General features: G+C 54.3%; 1 protein-coding gene across 1 annotated transcript in view; it reads left to right on the top strand.

The window, feature by feature from the left end:
* Styxl2 (serine/threonine/tyrosine interacting like 2) overlaps window positions 1-9052 on the top strand; it is a 28806-nt gene extending 19754 nt beyond the window's left edge. Inside the window, exons 5-6 of the mRNA XM_076831993.2 lie at window positions 1362-1579; window positions 5870-9052. Coding sequence (XP_076688108.2) covers window positions 1362-1579; window positions 5870-8664 — 3013 coding nt within the window. The 3' untranslated portion in view covers window positions 8665-9052. The remainder of the gene's footprint in view (window positions 1-1361; window positions 1580-5869) is intronic.
* The last annotated feature ends 16663 nt before the right edge of the window (window positions 9053-25715 follow it).

Genomic DNA, 25715 nt, shown 5'->3' with positions numbered 1-25715 from the left:
ACCCGCCAAGAGAGGTGCCCAGGCTCCCTGATCTAGCCTTGTCCCGTGGGTGCCTCCTCTGAGCCTCCTTTCCTGACACAGACTCCTGATACCATGTCCACCTCTCTGGACATCCACAACAGCCATCGGACAGAACGGCAGGAGCCGTCCTCAGCGCTGGTCTGCACGCGTGCTCACCAACACACGAATGTGTGTGCCACACAGTGGGCGGGAAACCGGGTTACAAAAGAATACTGTATGCTCACAGATAGGCAGAGGGGTGTGTGTGTGTGTGTGTGTGTGTGTGTGTGTGTGTGCTCGCATGCGCGCTTTTCCATCAACAACAAGTTAGCAATAGGAGCCTCTGGGAAGTGGTTTTACAAGTGGCTTTAGTTTCCTATCTAGGTTTGTTATGAATTTTACAAGTTCCCAAGACATTTATTGTCTTCGTAATCAGAAAAATGTTATTTTTTAAAAGTTTATGAATAGTTTCCAGAACAAAGACAAAGACAACTTCCACATTCCACGTGTTATCCCTCCAGGCCTTACCAGAGCATAATTGGTACCAGCAGGTTAATATAAGAAACTGATTCTGGCTGATCCACTGCCTGCCGAATGGATGTGCTCCCAGTGTAATTACCCATTTGTCAACAAACACAGGGGGACCCGGGCCCGGGCGGGCAGTAGGAGATAGCTATGGACATGAGGTCTGACGGGTGCCTGGGGCCTGATTCCCAGGGCAGGGACCAAATCCTGCGTGTTCACCACCAGAAGCACTTGGCTTGTGGCCCCAGGCATCTCCAGCTGCCCCAGCTCACTGTCCTGCTCCTTCCCAGGCAGGCCTGTGCTCAGAGCTCTCAAATCGAGCCCTTCAAACTCAGCTGCAGCACAAAGGGCTCAGAAACACTGGTTCTTGTTCCATCTTTTTCTTCTTTCACGGTCTTGGGCAGTTATTCATTTTTAGAATCTTTGAATGGAGTTAAAATTGTTGCCTTGAGTTTACTGTAAGGAGAAAATGAGATGATGAACATGAAGGGATTTGGGCATTCCGTGTGTGTTACCCGTGCACAACACACCTAATGTCTTGTCTGCCAACTTTGTGCTTGGGTGAGTGTGCATTCCCAAGGTATGGGATTCGCAACTAGAGAACCCTGGACCACCCTAAAGATCCCTTGCACCCCAATCTCGTTCTCCCCACCCTGCCCATCCAGCTCCATCTCTTCTCTCTCTCGTGCAGCAGCCAAGTCAGGCCCCTTTAAATACAGGTGTCCACGGTGAGCCCCAGACCTCCTGGGGAGAGGAGGAGGCACTCACCTGCTGCTTCTCCAGGCCCAGAGGCAGGCTCCCACTATAGTGGTCAACCTGCCCGGCTCTCCCTGCAGGAGCGCGGCTGTGAACAAGGGGCGGCTGAAGAGGCTGGGCATCACCCACATCCTGAATGCTGCACACGGCACCGGTGTCTACACTGGCCCTGAATTCTACACTGGGCTGGAGATCCAGTACCTGGGCGTGGAGGTGGACGACTTCCCCGAGGTGGACATCTCCCAGCACTTCCGGAAGGCTGCGGAGTTCCTCGATGAGGCCCTGCTGACCTACAGAGGTGAGGGGCTCTGCTGCTCAGGCTGTGGACTCCCCCTGGGTAGAAGCAAGGGGGTGTCACGGTTATCTGAGGGGATCTGACAACACGGCTGTTTCTCTAGGAAAAAGGACAGGATGATCATTGACCCCACAAGCGATCCCGGGGGCCTCTCGTGTGCCAGTGCTGTGGTGGCACCCAGGCAACAGATGGACACGCTTAAGCTAGCCAAGGAGAGATGAAAGGGAGGGCGGGAGGTGTGGGGTGGTGACAAGCACAAGGTAGGGACTGTCCTGCGATGGCTCCCAGGGCTGACCGGCTCCTTGGAGAGGCCATCTGGGAGGTCCTTCTGAGTGCCTTTGACCCAACTGTTTCTGCCCTGGTCCCCAGGGGAAGTGATCTGAGAGTAGCCACAGAAGAGCCTGGAGGACAGGCTGGAGCCAGGACAGTGGCTACAGAACGGCAGCCAGAGGGCAGGGTCTCAGTCCAGGATTCGTTCGGCTTTTTCCACCTGGACTGGGCTGTTTCCCTGTCCCAGGGAGCTCCGGTTCTCTTCTACATAGAACAAAGATTAAAACATCTGATTCTAAAGTTGTCATGAGGGGCTGGGCTGTGGCTCAGCGGGAGAGCACTCGCCTGGCACGTGCGAGGCCCTAAAATAAAGACGTTGTGCCCAACTAAAAAATAAATACTAAAAAAAAATTTAAAAAATAAAGTTGCCATGAAGGATAAAAATCTTTAATGCATATCAGAGTTTATTTAGCACAACACGCAGCTCTTGTTGAATGCCTGAACGTCATGCCATTATTGTAATAAACCATGTGGCATTCCTGGGAAGGGCATTTCCTGTCACCAGCAACATCAGGGATAGGTCACATCTAATGGGACAAGCACACACGTAACGTGTGTGTCGTAAATACACACACACACACACACACACACACACATGCAACGCTTAAAATCTCCTACTTTAAAAAACATGGGCCTTTGGACACATTAGGGTTGCTGGCATCTGTCCAGGGTCTGTGGGAGGGGACCTGTTCCTGCCACTAAACCTGGAGAGCAAGGCCAACCTCCCTGTGGAGAGGGAGCCAAGTGCGTCAGATACAGGGTGGGTGGCAGGTCCCCACAGCATCCAGGGCGAAAGAGGCTTCAACTCATTTTTGGGGCCACCAAGGTACCACAAGAGCCTGTGGGGAGGCGGAGGGAGGATGTTGCATTGGGTACAGGAGCTGCGGCTCCGGGAGGAAGCTCCTTGCTGTGTCCATGAGGGGCCAGCCCACATTGAACACCCACGTTGGTGTCAGCAGGCATGCACCCAGTCTGCCGGTGAGGTGGCCTCTCCTGCCAGGTTTCTGTTCTCATGGCTAAAGGCTCAGGGATCACTCCAGTTGAACTGGGCTGACTGGGCTATGCAAGAGACAAGAGACCCAAATACCTTTTTCTTTGGGGTCACTGTGACGGCTCCTCTGACCTTAAGGGTCCACAGGAAGAGAGAGAGCGAGAACATGCGCTGACCCCTTTTATTGAGGAAAAGCTACTCAAATGAGGCAAGGGGTCAGGTTTCAGGGGACTGAGTATCTTCATGATGTCCACTGTCAGCAGGTTGATTGACACCTGGGTAGGCCACACCCAAGGGCACAGTAAGAGAAGGGGACACACACAGGCACTTCCATGGAAGATTCTACCCTAAACAGGCAAGGGGTAATATTGCAAAGGAACAGGTGAGCGTAGCTCCACCCACGGGGCTGTAGGAAGATACACCTGTGCACGAGACACCGACCCATGAACCCAAGAAGGGTGGGGAAAGCTCTGCCACATTTCTGAGACTGAGCGCCTCAGTACTCAGCTGGGGAGTGTGACTCAGTCATGTGCAAAGTTGGCCTCCCACACTCTCCTGTCCCTCCAGCCTCGCTCTTGAGCAGGCAGCAGAGGGCCATGCCCTGACTCTACCTGTGGGGTAGGTCCCACTCGTGAACGCCCCTACTCTAGAGCCTTCTTCCTGTGGCTTCCTCTGCTGGTAGATGCTTGGACACTAGCTGCTAACAAGGAGGAGGGTGGAAAGGGACACCCCAACCCCTCAGGGCAGTACTGTTATCCACATCTAACCGTCCTGGAAGCCGAGACCCGCCGGCAGTCTGGTGACTTTGCCAGATGTAACAATCAAGATGCCCTTGGTTGCTACTAATAGAAAACCACCCCAACCCTTCACAGCAGCAGAGGCCTTCAATAGGAGGCCACGGGAGGACCCAGAGACCACAGGAGTGTGGCACAGAGTGGCCAGGAGCAAGGACAGGCAGGGCACTCTTGGTCCCACCCTTCCTCACTTCCCTGGGTGGCAAACGCAGGCTTGGCATTAGCTGATCACCTGCCTCTGCCCATTGTCATGGGCTTCTACCCACCAGCAGTCCCTCAGGCCACCCCGGCTCCTCGGAGGGACCCCAGGGTACAGAGTAGGCCCAGAGACACACGGAACCTGCAGCCTCGTCTGAGTGGGCTCTGATGCCCTTATGAGGAGGACTGGGTGGTCACGTCCTGGAATGCATTGGCAAGTCCAAGGTGAGGCCTTGGTCCTCCCAGATGGCCCAGGAGGGACCATGGAGCCCTGGGCTGGAGTGGGAGGGGCAGGCAGCCCATAGGTAAGCAGTGGTCTGAGCCCCTGGACTCTGCTCTCCTGTGTCCCCAGTGGCTACGGGATCTTGGCAATAGTACCTGCAGCATCCCTGGGCCTCAGGGCCCATCTCATCTCTGACCCCTTGTGTGACAAAGGCATGGCCTTGGCTGGCAGGGAGACAGAATAAGGAGCCTCGCCTCCCATCTCATCTAATCAGGGCTCTCAGCCGACGCTAAAGGTCCCCAAGACTGTGGGCAGACAGACAGTGTCGGCCAGGAAGAAGGTCTCCAGGGGTCTGGTCTGCACTATAAGTCAGCATTAGAGGGGCAGGGTAGACGTCAAGGCCATCCCGTTCAGGGCAGAGGGGAAGCACAAGGGAGGTGGCAGATAACTGACGTGCTGAATGGCAGGGTCACAACCGGACAAGCCTCGCAGACTACAAGCAGATCACAGCTAGCGCAGTACTGGTAGGAATCTGAGATGCTATGAGATAAGGAAGACAGACTTAGTGATTTTTTTAAGTGTTATAGATTTAGGTTGATACAGAAGACGACTTGAGCTCATTGTGTGACATGCCCACCCACACAGACCACAGGCCCGGGCACGTGGTGCTGTGGTTCAGGTTGGTCTGAGTGTCGCCCAGCATTTCCCGTATTGGAATTTAATCCCATTGTGAGGTGTTAAGAGGGTGGGAACTTAATCAGAGTATGGTGTTCAGAGACCTTTGGGAAGTGATGAGGTTCAGATGCAGGCATTAGGGTGGAGCCTCATGATGGAATCCTGGAAACGTTTGAAGAAGGGGGGAAGATAAAGGGAGACACATATGCATGCTCCCTGCCTCTTATCCTGTAATGCTCTGCACTGCCTTGGGACTCTGCCAGTAGGCAGGCCATCACCAGATGAGGCCCCTGGATGTCGTACTTCCAGAACCATAAGCCCAAATAAACTATTTTTCTTTGTAAAGTAGCCTGCCTCAGGTATTTCATTATAGTAATGGATAGCTGACTAATACAGAATGCATGAACGAAGGCTATGTTCTTAGAGCCAGAGTGGTGAGGGTTCCACCTACTGTATGCCATTCAGTCAAACGTGACATGTTTGGCTCCATCCTAGATCCAAACTTTTCAGTGAGCAACTGATAAATTTAACTCTTAACCTGGAGGAGAGTGTCTAGAATAGCATGGAAATATGAAAAAGATAGTTTGAATATTGATTGAAAGACACATAATAGCCAGAAAAAAAATCCTTAGGGAAGAATATGATAGTGATCCTCTCGAGGATTTTTGCACCTAGGTCGGGATCACATGGACGTATTCATTCTTGAATCCAGAATGTCAGAATAGGAGCGCTGGCTGCCATTGCACTGTTAAGCTTTGCCCTAGATAAGAAAGAACTTCCAAGACTCGAGTGATCCCACATGTAGGGGGCCATGTCCACTTGTCTCCAGGAGCCAGTGAGCTCCAAATCGCAGGAAGCATCCTGCAGAGGCTGGTGGTGGCCAGCCGGCATGAGGACCCTGTACAGGGCAATCCCCAGCTCCCACTGACTGGGGTGCTCTTCAGCCCTGGGATCTGCTCTGACTCGGGGACGATGGTGAACAGCAGCTCCAAGCACTGGGTCCAGCACCCCAAACAGCACTTCAGAGAAGCAGGACCGGGCAGCCCACGGTGGCATCACGTCTCTGTGTGTTCTCTTTTCAGGGAAAGTCCTGGTCAGCAGCGAAATGGGCATCAGCCGGTCGGCAGTGCTGGTGGTGGCCTACCTGATGATCTTCCACAACATGGCCATCCTGGAGGCCTTGATGGCCGTGCGCAGGAAGCGGGCCATCTATCCCAACGAGGGCTTCCTGAAGCAGCTGCGGGAGCTCAACGAGCAGCTGATGGAGCAGAGGGAGGAGGACTGCGGCCCAGAGGGAGCCGGCGAGGGCCTGGAGGCGCGGGGCACCCTCGGGGCGCGAGCGCAGCTGACGGTGGAGGAGGAGGACGAGGCCACCAGCCACCTCAGCGGCTGCTCCCTGGGGAAGGCCAGCCAGGCCTCCGAGCCCCTCATTGACGAGGAGGAGGAGGAGAAGCTGTACGAGGAGTGGAAGAAGGGCCAGGGCCTCGCGGCGGGCAGCGCGGCCCGGGGTGGACAGTGTCCAGGGCCGGCCTCTTTGCGCCAGGCCAGCCAGGAGCAGGAGCCCGAGGACCAGGGCGTGGAGAGGACCGTCCGGGAGTGGCAGAGCCGGAACGAGAGGTACCACGCCCAGGGCCACCAGCGGTGGGCCTCGGAGGAGGAGGACGAGGAGGTCCAGGAGGAGGGGGGCAGGTCCGCGTGGAGGCGCCGGCGCGCGCGGAGCCAGAGCAGCGTCTCCGAGAGCGAGAGCGCGCTCAGCCGGGAGGCGCGCGTCCTGCGGCAGCTGGAGCTCGGCGGCCCCAGCCCAGGCGCCCGGCGCCGCTCGGACTCGGTGTCCACCGAGAGCACGTGGGACCTGTGGAACGAGAGGCTGCTGGAGATCGAGAGGGAGGCCGCGCGGGAGTTCCGCTCCAGGAGCAGGAGGGAGGAGGAGGCCGGGAGCACGGTGCCCGAGGATGACCAGCAGAGCGTGTGCTCCGAGGCCAGCTCCTTCTACAACTTCTGCAGCAGGAACAAGGACAAGCTCACTGCCCTGGAGAGGTGGAAGATCAAGAGAATCCAGTTTGGATTCCACAAGAAAGACCTAGGGGCCGGGGACGGCAGCGGTGAGGCGCAGGGCCCCGAGGATGCCCCCGGGGAGAGGAACCCCTCAGAGGTCAGCCTGACCGCCTACCAGGCCTGGAAGCTGAGGCACCAGAAGAAGGTGGGCAGCGAGAACAAGGAGGAGGTGATGGAGCTGAGCAAGGCGGAGGACGCCGTCCTGGCCAAGAAGAGACAGCGAAGGCTGGAGCTGCTGGAGAGGAGTCGGCGGACGCTGGAGGAGAGCCAGTCCACAGCGAGCTGGGAGGTGGACGGCTCCGTGGCCAGCGGGAGCATCCCCCTGTCCGCCTTCTGCTCTTCAGCCTGCTCCGTCAGTGCTAATGGGGACACAGGGTCAGTACTGAGCGCCCAGAGCCACCACTCCCACCTGTCCCAGGCTGCCAGCAGCATTGGGGGATGCTCAGCCGCCAACCCCAGCACCCCCCTGCCCAGCCTGCCAGTGGGGCCTGGAGACACCATTTCCATCGCCAGCATCCAGAACTGGATTGCCAGCGTGGTCAGTGAGACCCTGGCTCAGAAGCAGGGTGAAATGCTGCTGCTGTCTCGCTCACCGTCCGTGGCAAGCATGAGGGCAGGGCCAGCCACCAGCTGCCTGGGGGACGACCAAGTCTCCATGCTCAGTGGACAGAGCAGCTCCCTTCTGGGTGACCGCCTGCTGGGCCAGAGCCAGGCAAGGCCCAGCTCCGACTCCCAGTCCGTGCTGTCCTCCAGCACCTCACTGAGCTCCAGGGCCGAAGGGGCTGGGAGCAGGGTCAGGGGGACCAGCAAGCCCATCTACAGCCTCTTTGCTGACAATGTGGACCTAAAGGAGCTCGGCCGCAAGGAGAGGGAGATGCAGATGGAGCTGAGGGAGAAGATGTCCGAGTACCAAATGGAGAAGCTGGCCTCCGACAACAAACGCAGCTCCCTGTTCAAGAAGAAGAAGGTCAAGGAAGAGGATGATGGTGCCGGTGATAGGGATGGGGACACAGACAGCGCCATCGGGAGCTTCCGACTCTCTTCCCGCAGTAACTCCCAAAAGCCTGAAACGGACGCCTCTTCCTCCCTGGTGGTCTCTGACCACTGTAGGAGAGGCAGCAGAAATGGCAAGGAGATGGACAGCAGCATCAACAAGTGGCTCAGTGGCCTCAGGACAGAGGAAGACTCTCCTCCCCAGAGTGACTGGTCTGGCAGCTCCAGGGAGAGGTTCACCAGATCTTCCCTGCACCGGGAAACCGAGTCCACGTCCTCCAGTTACAAGTTCTCCAAATCCCGGTCAGAGGAGCAGGACACCTCCTCCTACCACGATGTGGACGGCAGCTCTGTGAGGAGCACTTCCCGTTTCTCCTCGTCCTCCACCAGGGAGGGCAGAGAGACACACAAGTTCTCCAGGTCCACATTCAGTGAGACCTCCAGCTCCCGAGAGGAGAGCCCGGAGCCCTACTTCTTCCGCCGGACCCCTGAGCCCTCCGAAGGGGAAGAGTCCCCAGAGCCACGGCGCCGGGACTGGGCTAGGCCCAGGGACTGGGAGGACGTGGAAGAGTCATCCAAGTCGGACTTCTCTGAGTTCGGAGCCAAGAGGAAATTCACCCAGAGCTTCATGAGGTCTGACGAGGAAGGCGAGAAAGAGAGGACAGAAAACAGAGAGGAGGGCAGGTTTGCCTCTGGGCGGAGGAGCCAGTATCGGAGAAGCACAGACAGAGAGGAAGAGGAGGAGATGGACGACGAAGCCATCATCGCTGCTTGGAGACGCCGGCAAGAGGAGACCAGGTCTAAGCTGCAGAGGAGGAGGGAGGACTGAACAGGGCCTGGGCCACCTGCCGCTCAGCGGAACACAGGGCTCAGCACACTCTGCCACCACCAACAGGCAGAGTGGCAGTGCCCGAGTGGAAGGACACTGGGTGCAGGGTGGGAGGAGAGGAGCCATGCTGGGCCAGCTCGGCCGTTTTCTGTCGTCCAGGGCCCTCTGTGCTTTGGTGCTTATGTGTTCGACAGTGTGTGTCCTGGACTGGAGAGGAGAGCGTGAAAGGAATTGCAGTTTGTTGGAGAGTCCAGTGTACATCCAGAAGGCCATGAAGGCAGGACTTGGTTCTGTTCAAGTGGTTTCGTAACAAGTCCCAGGAAATCTGTCAGCAGTGCCCAGCTCTGTTTAATATCTTGGATCTCCATTAAATTGGTTTGTTGTGAAACCTTCCTTCTGCACTCTGGTCACTTTAGCTCTTTAGATGTTAGGGGAAACTCATTTCAGAAGTCATGGCCAACCTCACCTTGCTCCACAAAATCTGTGCCTCCAGGCGATGCCACCACCGTCCCGTTGTTATATAATAAAAGAAGATTTGGTCCAGGATGGAGGGCAGCTGAGAGGCCATTCTAGGACCCACCCCCACCTCGCCCGGGAGCAACAGAAGGAACTAGAAAGAGTGAGGTTAGTGTGTAGGCGGCAAGGTCTGGGGTACAGAGAGGGTCCCTTGGAATGACAGGAACACAAAGCCAGCCCGAGGGAGACCAGGAAAGCCCAACAGTACCAGGTGGAGATGAGTTTTTATAAAACCTCGTGGCCATCCTTGCTTTCATTTCTTGAAGGCTGATTGGATAATGAGAGTGTACTTGGTCCTTCCTTGCCCTGTGGGTGGGCTGAGCTGGTGAGAAGTCTTTACCCTTGTCACCAAGACATTTCTGCCCCTAAGACACAGGTTGGGTTGCTGGAGCAAGCACAGGACTTTGAACACCTTACAACCTCCACTGGTGGGCTGGTCTCCAGAGCTCCTGTGGGGCCGCAGACCCTGGTCGGATTTGAACAGGCCTGTGCCATGCAGGGGTCTGAGATGTCTTGAGTAACCATGAAGCCCAGCCCAGGGACACAGCTGGCAACGACTTGATTATCGAGAGGGCAAGAGTAAGGAGGAATCCACCAGTGGGCAAACAGTAACTGGTGATCCTGGGATCCCTTCTCTAAAACCTGAGCTGCACGGGACGTGGAGACAAGGCAGCCTTCCTGCATGGATTGGCTCAGCATCACGTGCCTCATGGGCTCAAAGACGAAAATGCTAAGGCGAAGGGTGCCAGCATGACGCCCGATCCCTGCACGGCACGCAGCTGCTGTTGGAGCTGCTGAGTTCATTTCCTGCCTCCCCCTTTCTGTACCCACAGCTCAGTTTCTGCTGGCCCATCTCCCCTCATGACGGACAGGAGCTTGGCGGGGCGGGGCAGGGGGCTCAGTCTTCGTCCCATTCCCCCCCTTCTCCCCTTTCCTTCTTCCTGTTCACTGTGGCCTCAGTGGGCTCCCCTGAGCCTGTGTACTCCCACTGTGTACAAAGGTGCCCTCCTGGCACCCTCCGCACCAAGAGGCTGCTCCCACCGGCCCTGGGCCTCCAGGAGCTCGGGGCTGCCTCTCCTTCGTGCTGTGGGGAGGCTTCTGACCCAGGCGTGAGCAGCTGGGCACCCACAGAAGGAGCATCTTCTGAGGGGAGGACTGAGGATATCACTGGACGGGCCCTGTGCCGTCTCCACGGAGCCAGTTAACCCAGGTGTCTGCCCTGGCCTCGTTTTTAACATCACTCACACAACACACAGATGGGTCCCCGTCATGTCAGGAGACATCTCACAACTCACTCCTGGTCCATTCCAACTCCCTTCTCTGAAGGTGGACCAAGCCGTTGAGGGGTGTGGAGCTGAAGAGTCGCCAGCCTTCCTCCAGCCGGGATGTACACTGCCCACTTGTGTTGAGTTTTTAGGCTTTAGGGGCACCTGTAGACCAGCTTGCTTACTAGCAGGGGAAGCCAGAGAGGTCCTTGCTGGCCTTGCTGGGGACCCTGCCGCCCAGGGAGTCTGTCTGAGAATTCAAGTCTCTGGATTCGGCTTATTCCTGGAGTCCAGAGTCTATTTTTGGAAACCACATCAATAACAATTGTATCTGATTTATGATGAACTTGAGGAAATATCTGGGATTGAACTGTTAGACTCCCAAGTGTGACTTCTGCATTATACCTAACCGAGGGTGACAGTGGCAATCCCGCGTGCTGTCTGCCTGTTGGTAAAAGCCCCACAGGAAGCAGCGGGCACATCTACAGTGGTGACCGAGGGGAGCTCCAGGTGGGACGTTTGCAGAGCACCAGAGGGAAGGGGTCAGAGGGAGAGGGTGGTCCCACCCTGGTGCTGAGGGACAAAGTGAGGAAGCTGTTTCCAGAGCCCCACAAGAGCCATGGCCAAGGGAGAGGGGCCCCTGACCACCTGGAGGTCAGGGAAATAAATGTCCCGACCCCTGTCCCCTGGTTGTGGTCTCATGCTAGTGGCTCCCACCAGCCAAACCTGACTGAAGGCAGTAAGTGGAGGAGTCTGAGGAGGGACAAAGAGTGGGTCTGGAGAGGCCGTGCCACCGCACAAAGGGTGACGTGCTGAGAGGAAAGGACATCTTGCAGCCCTTTCCAAGGACGTGTCTTGGATGAGGGAGACGCTCTGCACTGAACACAAAACCCACCCGCCCTAGGATCAGCACTTGGCACCAAGTTTCAGCTACATGGAATCAGCTGTTGGAGACGCTGAGTTTGTTTTACAAGAAAACAAATAAGGAGAACAAATCTGAAGTTCGGCCTCTGCCCCCTCCTAAGGCACTAGAGCTCACTAGGAGAAAACTCCCGACTTCCTGGCTGTGAGCTGGTTTGGGAGACCCGGAGGCATCCTGTGCACCCAGGGCTGGGCTCCACCTCTGGGCCAGGAGGGGCAGCTCCCTCAGGAACCCCAGCAACAGAGAGGGCTGGGGACGGAGTCACAGAACTCAGCCTCTCCTACCCGCAAATCCATGCGTCAGTCAGCCTGTGACAGTGCTGATAACAGGGTGGGGAGAACCTGATTTTAGTGTTTGGGATGTCACCAGAATAGAGAGTGTGGGTTTCTCTGGGCTCCCTGAGGCGGACCCCTGGAGAGTCATTAACCAATGACAATTGAAGAACACATTCGTGCCACCATCTGTCTTAAAGCACGCTGTGTAGAGCTGCCTTGTGAGAAGACCCTGAGTGCCACACCTGTCCCTTAGGGCCATCTGCTCTGCTGCCACCAAGAGAACACCATATGAAGCCATGGAGAGTGGACAGTCTCAAGTCAGGGAAGGGCTCAAGTCCCTCACAAGAAGGAGCTAGGTGCCGCGGTGCAGGCCTGCGTCCCAGCTACTTGGGAGCCACAGCAGGAGGATCACAAGTTCCAAGCCAGTCCCAGCAACTTAGTGAGAGCCTGTCTCAAAATACAAACTCAAAAGGGCTGCCTCCCAGAACCAGCAACAGCAACAAAAAAGAGTTGTCAAGCGAATCAGAAGAGCCCGGCCAGGTCTCCCACCTCCTCACTCCCACCTGCACCTGGGCTGCGCGTCCACTCCCTTCATTCTGCCACCACCCCCCAAAACCAGGCCTCTTCCCCGCCCCTGGCGGTGGCAGTAGACCTATAAACTAGCTCCACCTCACCACCCCTTCGCTATCTCAGGACCCAGTTAATCTCCCCACGGCTCCCAATTCTGTTTCTGTTTGCTGCTGTGTGTATGCACTCTGAGGGCTCCCGACCCGGGAGTCTTAAGTTCCTGTGCATGGCCGCCATCCGTCCCCCTCTGGCTGCGGGTGGGCCCCATCTGGAGCACTCTCAGCTGTCCCTCTGTGTGGCCCTGCCCTGTTTCCCTGCTGGGGTGCTGCCCTCCAAGTCCTTCTAGCAGCAGCCCACACATAGATCCCTCCCAGCCACTGGGCCACACAGTCTCCTCCTCCTCCGACGTCACACAGCACTCTGTGCCTGACTGTGGGCTCACCCAGTCTGCTTTCCTTCATAGACATCTGGTACTTCGACTTCCCTAACTTTTACCGTGTCTGTGGTGCTACAATTAAGTAAGATTATTTTAATGTGCCGAGGCTGTTCATGGCACGCAGGAGAATTCACTGGTTCCACGTTGCTCCATATAATTCTATACAGTGATCAGTTATAATTGTTATTATTATAGGCATGGTGTGGTAAGTAGTTAAGAACACAGCTTTGTAATCTAATTGAAAAACTGCCAACACTTATACAAAGTGTTTACCGCGTTCCAGGCACTACACTGAGAGCTTTAGCATGGATTATCCACTTTGTGTCTACTGTTATCAACTTGATCTCTCCCAAATCCTATCCTTGATTATTATTAGTTTTTGAAGCACATGATGTACAAACACCGTGCCAGGCACTGGAAATTCAGCAGAAATCAAGGCAGATCAAACTTGGCCTCAGGGAGCTGGCCGCCCTGTTACAGGAAACAGTGGACAAACAGGCCTTTAGAGATCTAGAACACCGTTCACGTCTGTCGGCCCGTGCATCGTGTCTGTCCCCACTAGCAGGGAAGCTCCCGGGGAGAGGGTTATTCTGGGCTTTGTCTCCCACAACTTGATACCAAGCTTCTCTGGATGAAGACAGGAAATGCTCTGAAGGAAGTGACGGGGACAGGCATGGGGTGGCTTTAGGCAGGTGACATGAAACCTGGACCAGTCAGGCCAGGGCCCAGGGGAAAGATTGCTCCCCGTGGGCAACCCCTGGGGACCCTGGGGCTCTGGGAGGAGGAATGATGAACTGCCTGGGCCACAGGGCTACCTACGCCCAGCCTGAGGAAGTCCCCTGGAGTCTGACTTCAGGCCACCCACCTCACAGGGCAGGCAGCCTCTGAGGGTGCTTGGGAGAGTGCCTGTGCGTCTAACTGAAAACACCGGCTAAGGGTCCGCTGGTCGATTCAGCAAGGATCCTGGGGCCCGAAGGAGGCAGCTTGGCTCTGCTGAGGCTCCGAGTGCCTGTCCGTCCGTCCTTCCTTCCTTCTCTCTCTAACTTGCTCGCTCTCTTTCTTCCCTATGGGTGAGCAAGACGGTTAGGTGTAATAGGAAGAGAATGTCACAGGATTCACAGTTGGAGGGGACTCCAGGCGGGACTCAAGTCCAGGGTGGAGTGGTTCAGCCACCTGCTCGGGAGAATAGCCGCTTCTGCTCACCGCGCTGGCCGTGGAGCCGGAGCTCCTGGAAGCCTCACTGTCCGGGCCGGGGGACGCTCAAGCTCTCCAGCACAGCCTGTCTTGACCCATGTCCTGCTCTCCAAGGCAGAGCAGAGACAGGGAGGAGGAGGAGACAGGGGGGAGCTTGGCTCCAGAGGCCATTGGTAACAACTGTCCTGCCCTGCTCTGGTCCTCACGCCCAGGGGACTGCCAGGGGCCTCTGGAGGAACCAAGCCTTCCTCACAAGAACCCAGAGTGACTAAAAGCCCATTCACAGGCAGAAGGGCAGATAGCAGGCAGGACTCCCTGTCTTTTGTGGGACATTGAGACCATGTGGATCATTTCAAGACAATGCCAGTAATGTCCCGTAGCCAGCCCCAGTGACCCCAGAGAAGGGGCACAGCAAGAGAGACCCTCCTGGCACTGAAAAGCCCAATGACGACCACGTGGTAAGATTCACTCAGCTCCACTGCCCAGCATGGCAAGGCTATGACACGGGTTAATGTCCCCACCTTACAGAGGGAAGACTCCGATTGAGAGAGGTGCTGTGCGCTGTGTTCCCAAATTCATATATTGAGAGCTATCCCCAATGCAGTAGTCAATAGCACCCAGAGGCAGGTCCTCCACAGGTGAGCAGGCCCTGAGGACCGTCCTTGTGGACGGGGTTATTGCCCGTGGGATGGCGCTTGCTCCCCATCCGGCCTCCCCTGCTGCGTCCTCCGTGAAAGCAGAGTCCTCCCCAGAGGCAGAATCTGCTGGCTCCTGGGTCACAGCCCCTGGAGCTGTGAGCGGCACAGGCTACTGTTCATAAATTACCCGGTGTACGGGTGTACGGGGTTTTGTTACAGCAGCACGAAGGGACTGGCAAGGGCTGAAGTCATGTCCCCAGGATCACACAGGAGGGGGACGGCAAGAATCTGAGCCTAGACATATCTGACTTTAAAACCCCTTTCTACCACACCATTTTGCCCAGGGAGAGGTTAACACTGTGATCATAGAGAAATCTGGATGTGGAGGCAGGGCTGGGGCCGGCTGGCCACTCAGAAGACCCGGTCCCCCGAACAATGCACGACTGGCCTTCCTCCCGGCAGCATGCGGCCAACCCACTAATAAACAGCGCAGCGCGGGAAGATGGCAAGCCCGCAGCCCCAGGGACTGCTCCAAACAGGAGCTGTACTCAGAGACGGGATGTTCAAAGAGGGTAAGATTTCTGTCTGCACCCCCCCCCACCCCGCTCCCGGGAGAGAAGCTCTCACCGCGGGGAGTCACAATATTTGTGCGTCGTCGTTCAGACAGCTCTGTCTCTTTTAAAGCTGCCAGCACAGGTGCAAGGTAGCTCTCCATCTACTACAAAGGCTGCCGTGGGCGGCAGGGAGTAGGAGGGGCTTCGGCAGGGCTGACACAGGACACAGATGTTCTGCGTGTGTGTGCATGCACATGTGCGTGTGTGTGTGCGTGTGCATGCATGTGTGCGTGTGTGTATAGACAAAGAGAAATGTTAGGACAGTCTTCATCCCCCAGCGTCACTGCCTGTTGGATAGTAGTGGAGTCAAGAAGAATGAGGATCCCAAGCAAGACCAAAATTTAGACAATTAGGTCTGCAAACAAGCCTATCAATAGACATGCACTAAAATGTATTTTATTCATAAACAAACAAGAAGTGATTTTAAACCAGCCATCGAAGACCTCCCTCACCAGCCTCTCCATCCCCTTCTTTCCCCTGGTCAAGCCAAAGAAATGCAAATTCTGAGCCCTGAGCCTGGGTCTGTCTTCCTCTGAGGACTTTGCTTGCAAATCTAGCGGGTTCTTCAACAGAGGAGCACGCTCGGAGCCCAGAGGCCCTGGGCTTGAAATCCCAGCGAGGCTCTTCCTTTTGAGTTAAAGCCCTAGCCACCGCTAAGATGGCAGTGGATTTGGGATCATCTGGTAGCATGCGTTAGCCAGGTTCCTTTGGGATGACAAGGACACGCAGAAAGTGAGTTACAAGGAGGAAAGTGGAGGGTCTGGAGCCTGTGACTTGTGGAAGAATGACAAGGACAGCCGGGGCCTTGCAGGTCAGGACAGGGCTCCGACCTCCCCTGTCCTCCCTTTGTTTTAACCTTCTTGGTCTGCAGGGCCTGGGGGGTTGCAGGACAGAACCCAGCTCCCTTTCCTCATCCTGGCCCTCCAGTACCAGAGCAGACCCATTTCTCAAGTCCAAATGTCAGCTGTTGAGCCACAGTGATGGAGGCTTCCGATTGGATCAGAGAGCGAGCAGTTGTAGGTGAGAATGGTCACTGGACCCTTTTTCTCAACACGATTGCAAACCGGATGATTATAGAAGTTGCAGGTACCACAATAATCAACACCTTTACTGCTCTGTAATAATGACCTGACCTGGGCACCCAGGCCTGGCCTGGCCTGGGAGTTCTCACTGACGTCCCAGGTGAATGCCCTCCTGACCCTGCAGGAAGCTAGCAGTGGTACCAAAGAAGACACGGGAGGCGGGCAGTGTGACGGCACCGAGATCCTTCAAGACGTCCTTCCTGCTAGCCTGGAGACGCTGTTGCGCCAACTCGTGCACCTACTTATGGAGGGCGCCTGGGACCCCGTGTTGGTGCCCTTCCAGCAGAGGCAGGGAAAAGTCAAGACGACCGCAGAGTTAAAACGCTATCAGACACGACACTCTCATGCTTCTTGTTCTTAAATAAGATTATGCTAGTCTACACCTAAGTTTTATGTCAGTGTTCAGGAATTCCTTCCCGGACTTGCCCAGGGCTCCTTAGCTACATTGGTTGTACCGCAGCCATACCTGTGTTTTTCCATAAACTCTCTCAGTCTAAGTGCCTCTGCTTTGTGACTCTACGTATCGTCCGTAGCCACAGTTGCCACAAGCAAAGGCGGAATCTTAGTCATCTAGGCTGTCAGGGTGGCTGACTGGAGCCGCCGCCTCCCGCACCCCCACGGCCTCACAGTTACCAAACGCTCCGCAGGCACGGAGTGGAGTGTGGAAGAACTCGGGCCTCTGCCACCCCCAGATCCCCAGATCAAGGGCTACCACCATAAATAAACCTGGACACATAGTTTTTAATTAGTTAATAATCTTGATGCTCCCTGGTTGGCTGTCCAGATCATATCTGGGGTTATTTCCTGCTGCTTGTTTATTTGTTTTCTCTGGAGGAAGGTTTGTATTTGATTTGTGAGCATCTGTACTTCCTGGGAAGTTTGTCTCATTTGGTTTTAAGTTCTCCGTAGGTGTCCTCCGATTTTTCATGCATGCCACAAACATTAAGACCTCTCGGTTGAGAACATTCATGTCAAGTGCGAATGGTCTTTGAGTGATCCACCGTGAGCGGGCTTGATCCAGCTGTGGCACTGGGTGCTCGGGAACCTAAGATGGACAGAGAGCCTGAGCCCCTGGTGCTGTTCTGCAGCCAGCTGCCCTGCTCCAGTGCCCAGAGGAGAGGTGTGGGTCCATCACAGACCGTTGTGGTTTCCTTGTCGAATTTCAGGAGGCTGCAGCCAAGAGTGCTGGTGCCATCAGTAACTCCTGCAGCCTTCCGCTTCACTGCGCAGAGCTCTGTTTAAAAGGGGTTAATTTATCTGCTCTGAAAAAACACACAGAAGAATAGGAAACTTCTCCTATCAAAAGGGTTTCCTGTAAGACATACAGTTTCCGGTCGGAAAAGACAAAACTAAACTGATAATCAGTTGGATCAACCAGAGAATACAGATACTGCAATGTGAGCTGCAGTGGCACACCTTCTACCTTTTTCAGTAATCTTGACCTTCTCCCCTCCAAAAAAGAGAAAAAAGAAAATTTCACGGAAACCCACGCAGAACATACAGAAAAACACAAAAAGGAAAGACATAAAAGCTACCTATAATTATACCGCTGGGCGATGACCACAATCGACATTTTTTGAGGAATATAAAATCTTAACTTTTTGAGATCATATAGGCTATTTTTAAAGTGAATTTCACTTAACATTTTACCATATAAGACATTTCCTTGCAGCATGAATTTTTGTAACTTTATAGTGCTTGATCTTTTGGCTAGGACTGAATTATTTTATCATCTCTATTACTGAGCCATGATCTCTTCTGGGTTTCTGTTATAAACAACACTGAGATGAATCGCATGGTTGTGTGTCTGCCCAATCGTTTCTTCAGCATAAATCCAGATGAAGTCACTATCTCAGGGTACACATACTTTTAAAATAAGAACAAAAACGTCTGCGACGTGAGGCCAGATTGCTTTCCATAAAGTGTGCGTAAATTCCGTATCAGCATCAGTGCCGATCCCCCCCGCTCCCGCTCGGGTCTGGTAGGAGACGGGCTCATCACGGCCGCCGTGATAATGCTAATGGTGGCTAAAGTTATGACACGCCTGCCAGGTGCCAGGCTGCGTCTGGCGCTTCCCTAACAGCTGGTGTGAGCCTACATCCCCCACGAGCCACCTGGGTTGGACCTTGGCCCAGACCATGGTTTGCTGCTCTCAAAGAAACTAAACCCCCAATAAAATTTTGAATCCCTCGGCTCTGATAATGCTCACGTTAAAACCACTCTGGTCATCAGAACGATGTACATGCAGGACAAGGATGTCTGTGACACGGCTGAGGACTTGAATCTGCCCCGTGCTGGAGTGTTTTCTTGGGACAACGTTCTCTGGTTTGGGAATTAGGGTACACACGGGCCACAGGGGGCGTTTGGCAAGTGCTCCTTCGTCCTCTTGGATTAGTATTAACCCTTCTTTCAACATTTGGTTCAGTCCAGCGGGGAAGCCGTATGGGCCTGGACTTTTCTTTGTGGGGAAGTGTTAGATGACCAAGTCAGCCCCACCTCAACAGGTCAATTCAGGTTTCCGTTGCTTCTTGAGTCAGTAGTTGAATCTGTCCATTTCCTTCAGGTTATCTGATTCATCGCGTCCTGCAGCCGTTCACAAAATTCCTTATGGTCCTTTCTTATCCCATGAGGGTGGCAATGATGTCTTTCTGTTCTCTCTCTTTTTTTCCTGGTCCATCTGGTTAAAGTTCTGTCGCTTTTGTTGATTTTTTAAGACAAGCTTTTGAAGACTGACTCTCTTGTGTTTGTATTCCATTTCAATCTTTCTTCTCCCATCTTATTTCCTCCCTTGTCCCTGCTGCTTATGTTCTACACGATTCTGTTAAACTTTACTTCTTTCTCTTCCTCAAACTGAACAACAATCAGTGTCCCACTTTGCAGCTCATTAATTCTTTCTTCTACCTCCTCAAATCTGTCACTGAATCCCTCTGATGATTTTTATTTATCTCAATTATTGCACTTTTCAACTTCAGAATTTCTTATTTATTTCTTTTCAGGGTGCAGTCTCTTTATTGATATTTCCATTTTGTTCTTACTTCATTTTCTGGATTGGGTGTCTTCAAAATAGTTGTTTTGAAGTTTTTGTCTAGGAGATCTGCCATCAGATCTTTTTCTGACACTGGCAGCCTAGGAACAGTTTCTCTTGGTTTGGTTTTTTTCCTTAAATGAGTGGGATTTTTTTCTTCTTCTTCTTCTTTTTTTTTTCCCAATAATCATAGCTAAGAATGCCTTGCGATTTTTTTTTAACTATGTTTGAATCTGATAATGTAGTAACCCTGGAAATGAGCCCCTCCCTTTCCTTGAAGTGTGCTATTTTTTTGTCATTGTTACTTTAGGCTCTTTGTGGTGAGGATCAGCCTAAGGTATGAACTTGAGCTCTTCTCAGGCCTTGTCCCGGCCACACCTGGTCACTTTCTGATTTCCCCCACACATGCAGCTGTCCTTGAACTTCTCAGTCTCTAGTATCTGACTCAAGAAAAAAAAGAGGGAAGGAAGCCTGGGTTCTGGTCTCTGGATCCTTGGAGAACCCCGGGGACAGGGAGGCTTGCACCAGAGTGAGATGTGGCCGTGAGGGGGACCCATGCCTCTGGGTCAGCATCAGCCATCTGCTGGAGCCCAGGCCCCTGTGCTGAAGGACAGGACCCATAAGCTGCAGGCAAACCGCTCGGGGACACGTGGACCCCTGCCTGCCAGGGACCGGGGTGGGAGGGTGGTAGCTACCCCTCTGCTAAGAGCTGAAATGGACTCATATTAACTGCAGTTTCCTGCCCAAGCCTCCCCGGAAGTCAAAAGCCTTCCACATACTCGACTTCCAAAATAGTTCCACAGGATAGACTCTGCCAGTGTATTTCTTGTCTAGCTGAGGACAGATTCCTACTCTGCCACCTTCCCAGAGTCCCCCCGCCCCCAGTGCCTGTTGCTGAAATCTGCACGTCTGTGCTGTCTTTGCACTACAGTAGTAGAGGTGGGTGATTCTGACACAAACTACACACTCTGAAACCAAGCGAGCTATGAGCAGTCTCAGGACATGTCTAAAGCCAACCAAACTCAGCGTTTCTCAGTCAGAAGCCCACCAGAGAGCTCACCCTGGATGCTGCTCACCCCGGAGCACACACAAAACACAGAAAGCCGCACTTCCAAGTGTCTGTGGCATACGGCTGGGTTAAACAATTAATGTAAACCCAACAACACCCAGAGGAAAATGTGCATTTTTTGAGCTGGATCACCAGATGGTGGTCCTCTCGACTGCATGGTTGGTCAGGCTGCGGCCCAGACTCCGAGGAGAAGGCCTTTCTCCCCACCAGCTTGACCGGTCGCTGTGGAGTGGTGCGGCGTGGGACACCTTCTGTGAGTGCAGTGAGTGTGTGGTGTGGGAAGTCCCAGTTCCTCTGTCCAGCTCCCTCCTCCTCCACGTCACTGATCTCTGGATTAGAGAGTGTGTGGAAAGAAGGATCAAAACCTCCTTAATGAGTCACGGGGTCTGCTTTTCCTCTCCCTCTCCTAGGGTGACACTGTCAGCCAGGGAGGGGACTTCAGGCACTCTTCCCAGCCACAAGGACTCTCAGTGGACCCTTCGGAGCAAGGCCAGCGCAGGCTCACGGTCTGTGTGGCTCGGTGTGCGTGGTGCGCCTACGGGGAGAGCCTACGGGGAGAGCGTGACCCTTTCTCAGTGTTTACTCAGTCACCCAGGAAGGAGTGGACGCTGCATTCCAGGGGGACGGGTGCTCACGTGCTCGCCAGCCCACCTCTTCCCCAGCCCAGCACAGCGTCTCTCCAGAGACCTGGGTGGCTGATCTCTCATCTGATCCCGGCTCTGCTGAGGTCCAATCCTATTTCCACACAATGGCTGAGATTGCTGTTATCTATGTTTTTAGTAATGTAATTCTGATTGGGGCAAGAGGGGATCAGTAACATGCCCAGTGGAAAAACTGCCTTTCCCAGCTTCTCTTACAGAGACCGAGAACTCTCTGACTTCTAGATCCTCATACACAGGGCTTCCAGGGGAAAACCTTACAAGGAGTGTTGGAGCAACTGAGAGGCCCCTTAGGCCTTCCCTCTTCCTCTTCCTCCTTCCAGAACAATGGACTCAATAGCGGGAAATGCAGTGTCTAACTTGTGACCCTGCGATGGCCTTGAGAACAGGAGCCACATAGGAAGATGGCTTACTGGAGGGGGTGCATCAGGACCCCGCAGAGCCAGCTAACGGTGTTGATTGTCCATATCCAAAACTCATTTACATGAGAGAAAAATCAACGTCCATCTTTTTAGAGCCGCCATTGTTCCAGGGCCAGTTGTGAACAGTGGAATGCAGCTCCCAGTGCCCCATGTGCCAGGCATGAAGTCCCAGGAGTGGCCAGTTAAGTGCATCTCCCATGAAACAATCTGCGGTCCTGATTCATACACCCATCTTCTGCGAGTCTGGTTAATAGGAAATACGCTACCAAAGACGTCTGTGCCCAGAAAACTGCAGGCTGAACTTGGGGTCTTCCCGGGCAGGGAGAATGAGATAAGAGGTTTTCACGCAGGAAAGCCATAAAGGAAACAGTCCTGAAATTGGGATCAGCTTTTAACTAAGGGAAAGTGGTGGCAAGAAAGCTCTATGTAGCTTGGAGAAAAACAGAGTCCTTCATAAAGGTAGGCGGGCCTGACTGCTAAGGCAGGAAACATGCCCGCATTTCCCACGCAGATCCCAACCGCCTTCCTCTGTCCCACCACGCCCTCCACGCCTAGACCGCACCCTGTGAGCACAGTCCGCCACGCGTCCCGTCTCAGGGTGGCAGTGCGGTGGCTTTCCCAGTTGGAAGCAGGCAGCCCTGCCAGCTCTGACTGTTCAGTTCTAGGACCCCACGGATGTCACACCCGACCCTCGCACAGCGGGCAATGGCTGGGACTAAGACACCAAACTGAGAGGGACTGGGTGGGCTAAGGACGGGGTGGGAAAGGACAAGACAATGATATTTAAGGAGAAATGCAGGCGATTTAGAGGCAGAATCTGTGTTGATACCTGATGGAAGGTAAGGGGGATATTCTACGGCTGTAGCCCACGAAAATCAGTGGTCACTTTAAAAGAGACAAGGAGGGAGGTGGAGTACTAATGGGAGTTGAAAGAGCTCTGATGACCAGCTCTGAGCCACAGTTTACCCAGCTGTGTCATATGATGGCCATTTCTCTCTGAATGACCCCTCTGGGGACCAGCTGCCCACTATCTCTGGCCATGCTCCTGATATGGCTTCCTGGTGCCTCGGGAGAGGGCCAGTCTATTCAAGAATGCCTGGATCCCGAGGACGGAGAGCCAAGCCCAGGTGACACAGCCAGTGGCCACCTTGAGGTCCCCTTCCAGCTATGGCTGGTCCACAACGACCCCAGAGAAACCCACACACTCAAAATAGAATCGCTGAAGTCATCTTAGCTGCGGGGGACGCTGGGTGCTGCGTGGGCTCCTTCGTGGCCTGGCCCACTCTGAGGCCTGTCTATTATCACCCCTGTTTTGCAGTTGACAACACACACTCGGGGTGAGATCCCACTTCAAAGTGGTGGCTCTGACTCATACCAAGTGGCCACCGAGTGGCCACGGCGCCGACTCCAGCCAGCGTACTACTCACTCACCACTGTGAAACACAGAAATGGGAAAGGAAGAGGACAAACTCACCCGGGCGGCCCCTCAGGGATGACCTGGATTAGAGACTGCAAGCCACACCTGCGGGCCGAGGTGCCAGTGCCTGTCCCGGGGAAGCCGCTGTCTCTTCCCCCCGGAAGCGAGGCCCGTCTCCAGCAACGGCTGGCGATTTCTCAGTCAAGTCTGTGTCCCCCACCCACCCCGCCACTCCCCTCTCCGAGGGGTCTCTGGACCTGTCCCCAGGCCTGACCCTCTCCCTGTTCATGGTGCCCTCTCTGCAGAGGCCTGCCCTCAGTAATGAACCGTGACATTGACTGTACCAGGCTCCTCCCCCAGGTGACGTTTCTCAGGACACTGGCATTGGTGACAGATATGGCTGTCTCTAGCCAAGTGGCCCCAGTGGAGACGTGCTGGGCCAGGCCAGGCCTGTGGGGGTCTCCTAGGCACAGAGCCCCTCCAGGGCTGCTTCGCAGTGGGGTGGAGCATGCTGACCACGAGACCTCCAGTTGGACTGTGCCCAGAGCAGAGGGGCCAGGTGGTGGGAGGTGGAGGAGAGACGCTCCACGCTCTACTCAGCGGCAAAGGGACTCTTAGGAGGTCTCAGCTGCAAGGGCAGTTCACCTCAGAGCTGTCCTGTCCTGTCCTAAAGCCTAGGCTGACCAAGCTCCTTCCAGCTCCCAGGGCAGAGACAGAAGCAGAGGAGCAGCACCTGACGCTGGAGGGTGCAGAGACAGTCCAGTGAAGCCAGCCCTTGTCCCCGAGCTGCAGAGAGGTGGCCCCGCACCAGGGGAGACACCCACTCCACACAGCACCTCAGCCTGAACCCCCAGCACCCACCACCGCAGGACCTCCACTTCCCCGGAAGCCAGGTTGCCGCGAGTCCCCAGAAAACAAAGTGGGGCCGGCCGGAGTGCAAGTGTAGACTCGGAGTTAACCGATAGCCCTGGCACTTTTCCATCTCTAACTAGCATAAATCTGAATCACTAGCATTGGCCTGAGGGCTATATAAACCCCCGACTGGCACGCTCGTGTGGCAGCACCTGTGTGGAAGCTCTTTCTGGGCTTCACTCTGGGATGACCCTACTGCTTTCCCTCTGCCCACACTTAGTCCTGTGAGCTCCAGTCTTCACATTTGCAAGATAAGAAAAAACCCAGGGAGAAGTGGGTGGTCAGCCTCTGGAGGCTGTTGCAACACCAGGGGCATGGCCTGCCACACACCACCCTCCGGCAGTGGAGAGGAATCCCTGGCAGGATCCCTTTGCCAAGGGTTGTCTGAGGGATGGCGATGCTGGCGGGACCGGACTGATGCTGCACTCCTGCTGGCTGGGGCTGCAGAGGGCTTTAGTGTTGGCTGATCCCAGCCCGGGATCCTGAGAAGTACTTCGCAGCGTCCACATTATCATCTGGAAGTGAGATTCTGTACGTAGCCTAACTACACACATAACTGCCACTATTATAAGTCCTGCTGTAACATGAAGAAACAATAAAGGAAAATGATGGGCAGTGAAATCCACCTACGTAGGTGACCACGAGTCCTAAGGCTTCATGCCCCAGAGCCCAGAGGACAAGGTGGGTCACCTGCTTGCCCTTTCACTTAAAGTCATGATGGTGCAAGGGCGGTGAGGGGGGGCTGACAGAGTTAGGGTTAAATGGGTGACTCAGTGTTCCAGAAGCGTAGCTGTCAGAGACACGGGCTTCCAAAATCCTGAACGACTCTTGAAAAATTCGAAACAAAACAAAATACTCTCCTCCCTGGAGTCACATGGTGGTTACGATACTAGAAAATCTAAGATGTTAAAACCACACCAAATGTGTTCTGTTCACAAGTAAAGCAGAGTTCCAGTCATCTGCAGGGTTTTCACGGACACGTCTCCAAGGCATGGGGGGCGCAGAACACTTGGGGGGTTACCCAGTGCACTTCAGGCAGAGGTCCCCTCTCCCTCCCATCACCCTGGTGAGAGTCTGGTGCTTAGATGCTCCCCGACCTTTCCCAGACCGTGGGAAGAACTCACTGAGAATCAGTGCCCCAGGCGAGCCCGGAAGGCCTGTCGCTTCGGCTCTGTGGGGTGGAGACAGGAGTTAAGTGCTTGCCCCCCAAGTAGGGATTCACGGATCATCTCAAGAGCCGCGAGTGGCCGCGACTATAGGAGATTGAGCCCCAGCCTGACCAACAATGGTAACACACCCAAAGGAGTTCTGGTAAACTTGATGAAAATCAGTTTATCAGAGATCAATTTGTGGGCTAGGGGTGTGGCTCAGTGTTAGACCACTTGCCTCCCATGTGTGAGGCACTGGGTTCGATTCTCAGCACCACATCTAAATAAATGGATAAAATAAAGGTCATCCACATCTAAAAAAATTTTAAGAAAAAAGATCAATTTGCCAGAAGTCAAGTCACTAAATGACCAGCTCGCCAAGAGCCAATGTGTCAAAAATCAATTCACTTCATTAGAAAGATTGCTTCACCCCAAATAGGCCAAACTGGTGCCTTAAACCAGGTCTACCATAGCTCCCCACAGCACCTCCCTCTAAGTTGGTTTGCTACATCCTGTTGGTGGCCGGCCATATCTAGTGTGGGTGACCCTCTGGGACAGTGTCATTCAGTCCTGGAAGGATCAGGTGCATTTCCAGTTTCGTGCACTGTGCACATCTCCAATGTCAACGCTTTACAAAAAATAAGGTCCGTTCCCCTCTGCCAGGACTTCTACCCTGCCGTTCCCGCCATGTCAATCACCGCCCGGAGAAGACAATCAGTCCGATATTTTGTGCGTGATTCTAATCTCAGATTCCTTCATTTAGTAGCATATACATGAAAGAATAGTTTGCCCTTTAAACACAGTTTTGTGCCAGTTTGCCCTTCCCTGTTTCTGCTGAATTTTTTCAGACTTTTGAACAAAATTTTTGTCTGCATGTCAATCTTCACACC

The sequence above is a fragment of the Callospermophilus lateralis genome, chromosome 13, assembly GCF_048772815.1.
Source record: "Callospermophilus lateralis isolate mCalLat2 chromosome 13, mCalLat2.hap1, whole genome shotgun sequence".
NCBI classification, from domain to species: domain Eukaryota; kingdom Metazoa; phylum Chordata; class Mammalia; order Rodentia; family Sciuridae; genus Callospermophilus; species Callospermophilus lateralis.
The sequence above is the reverse complement of the archived record's forward strand: the minus strand, read 5'-3'. Positions and strand labels throughout refer to the sequence as shown.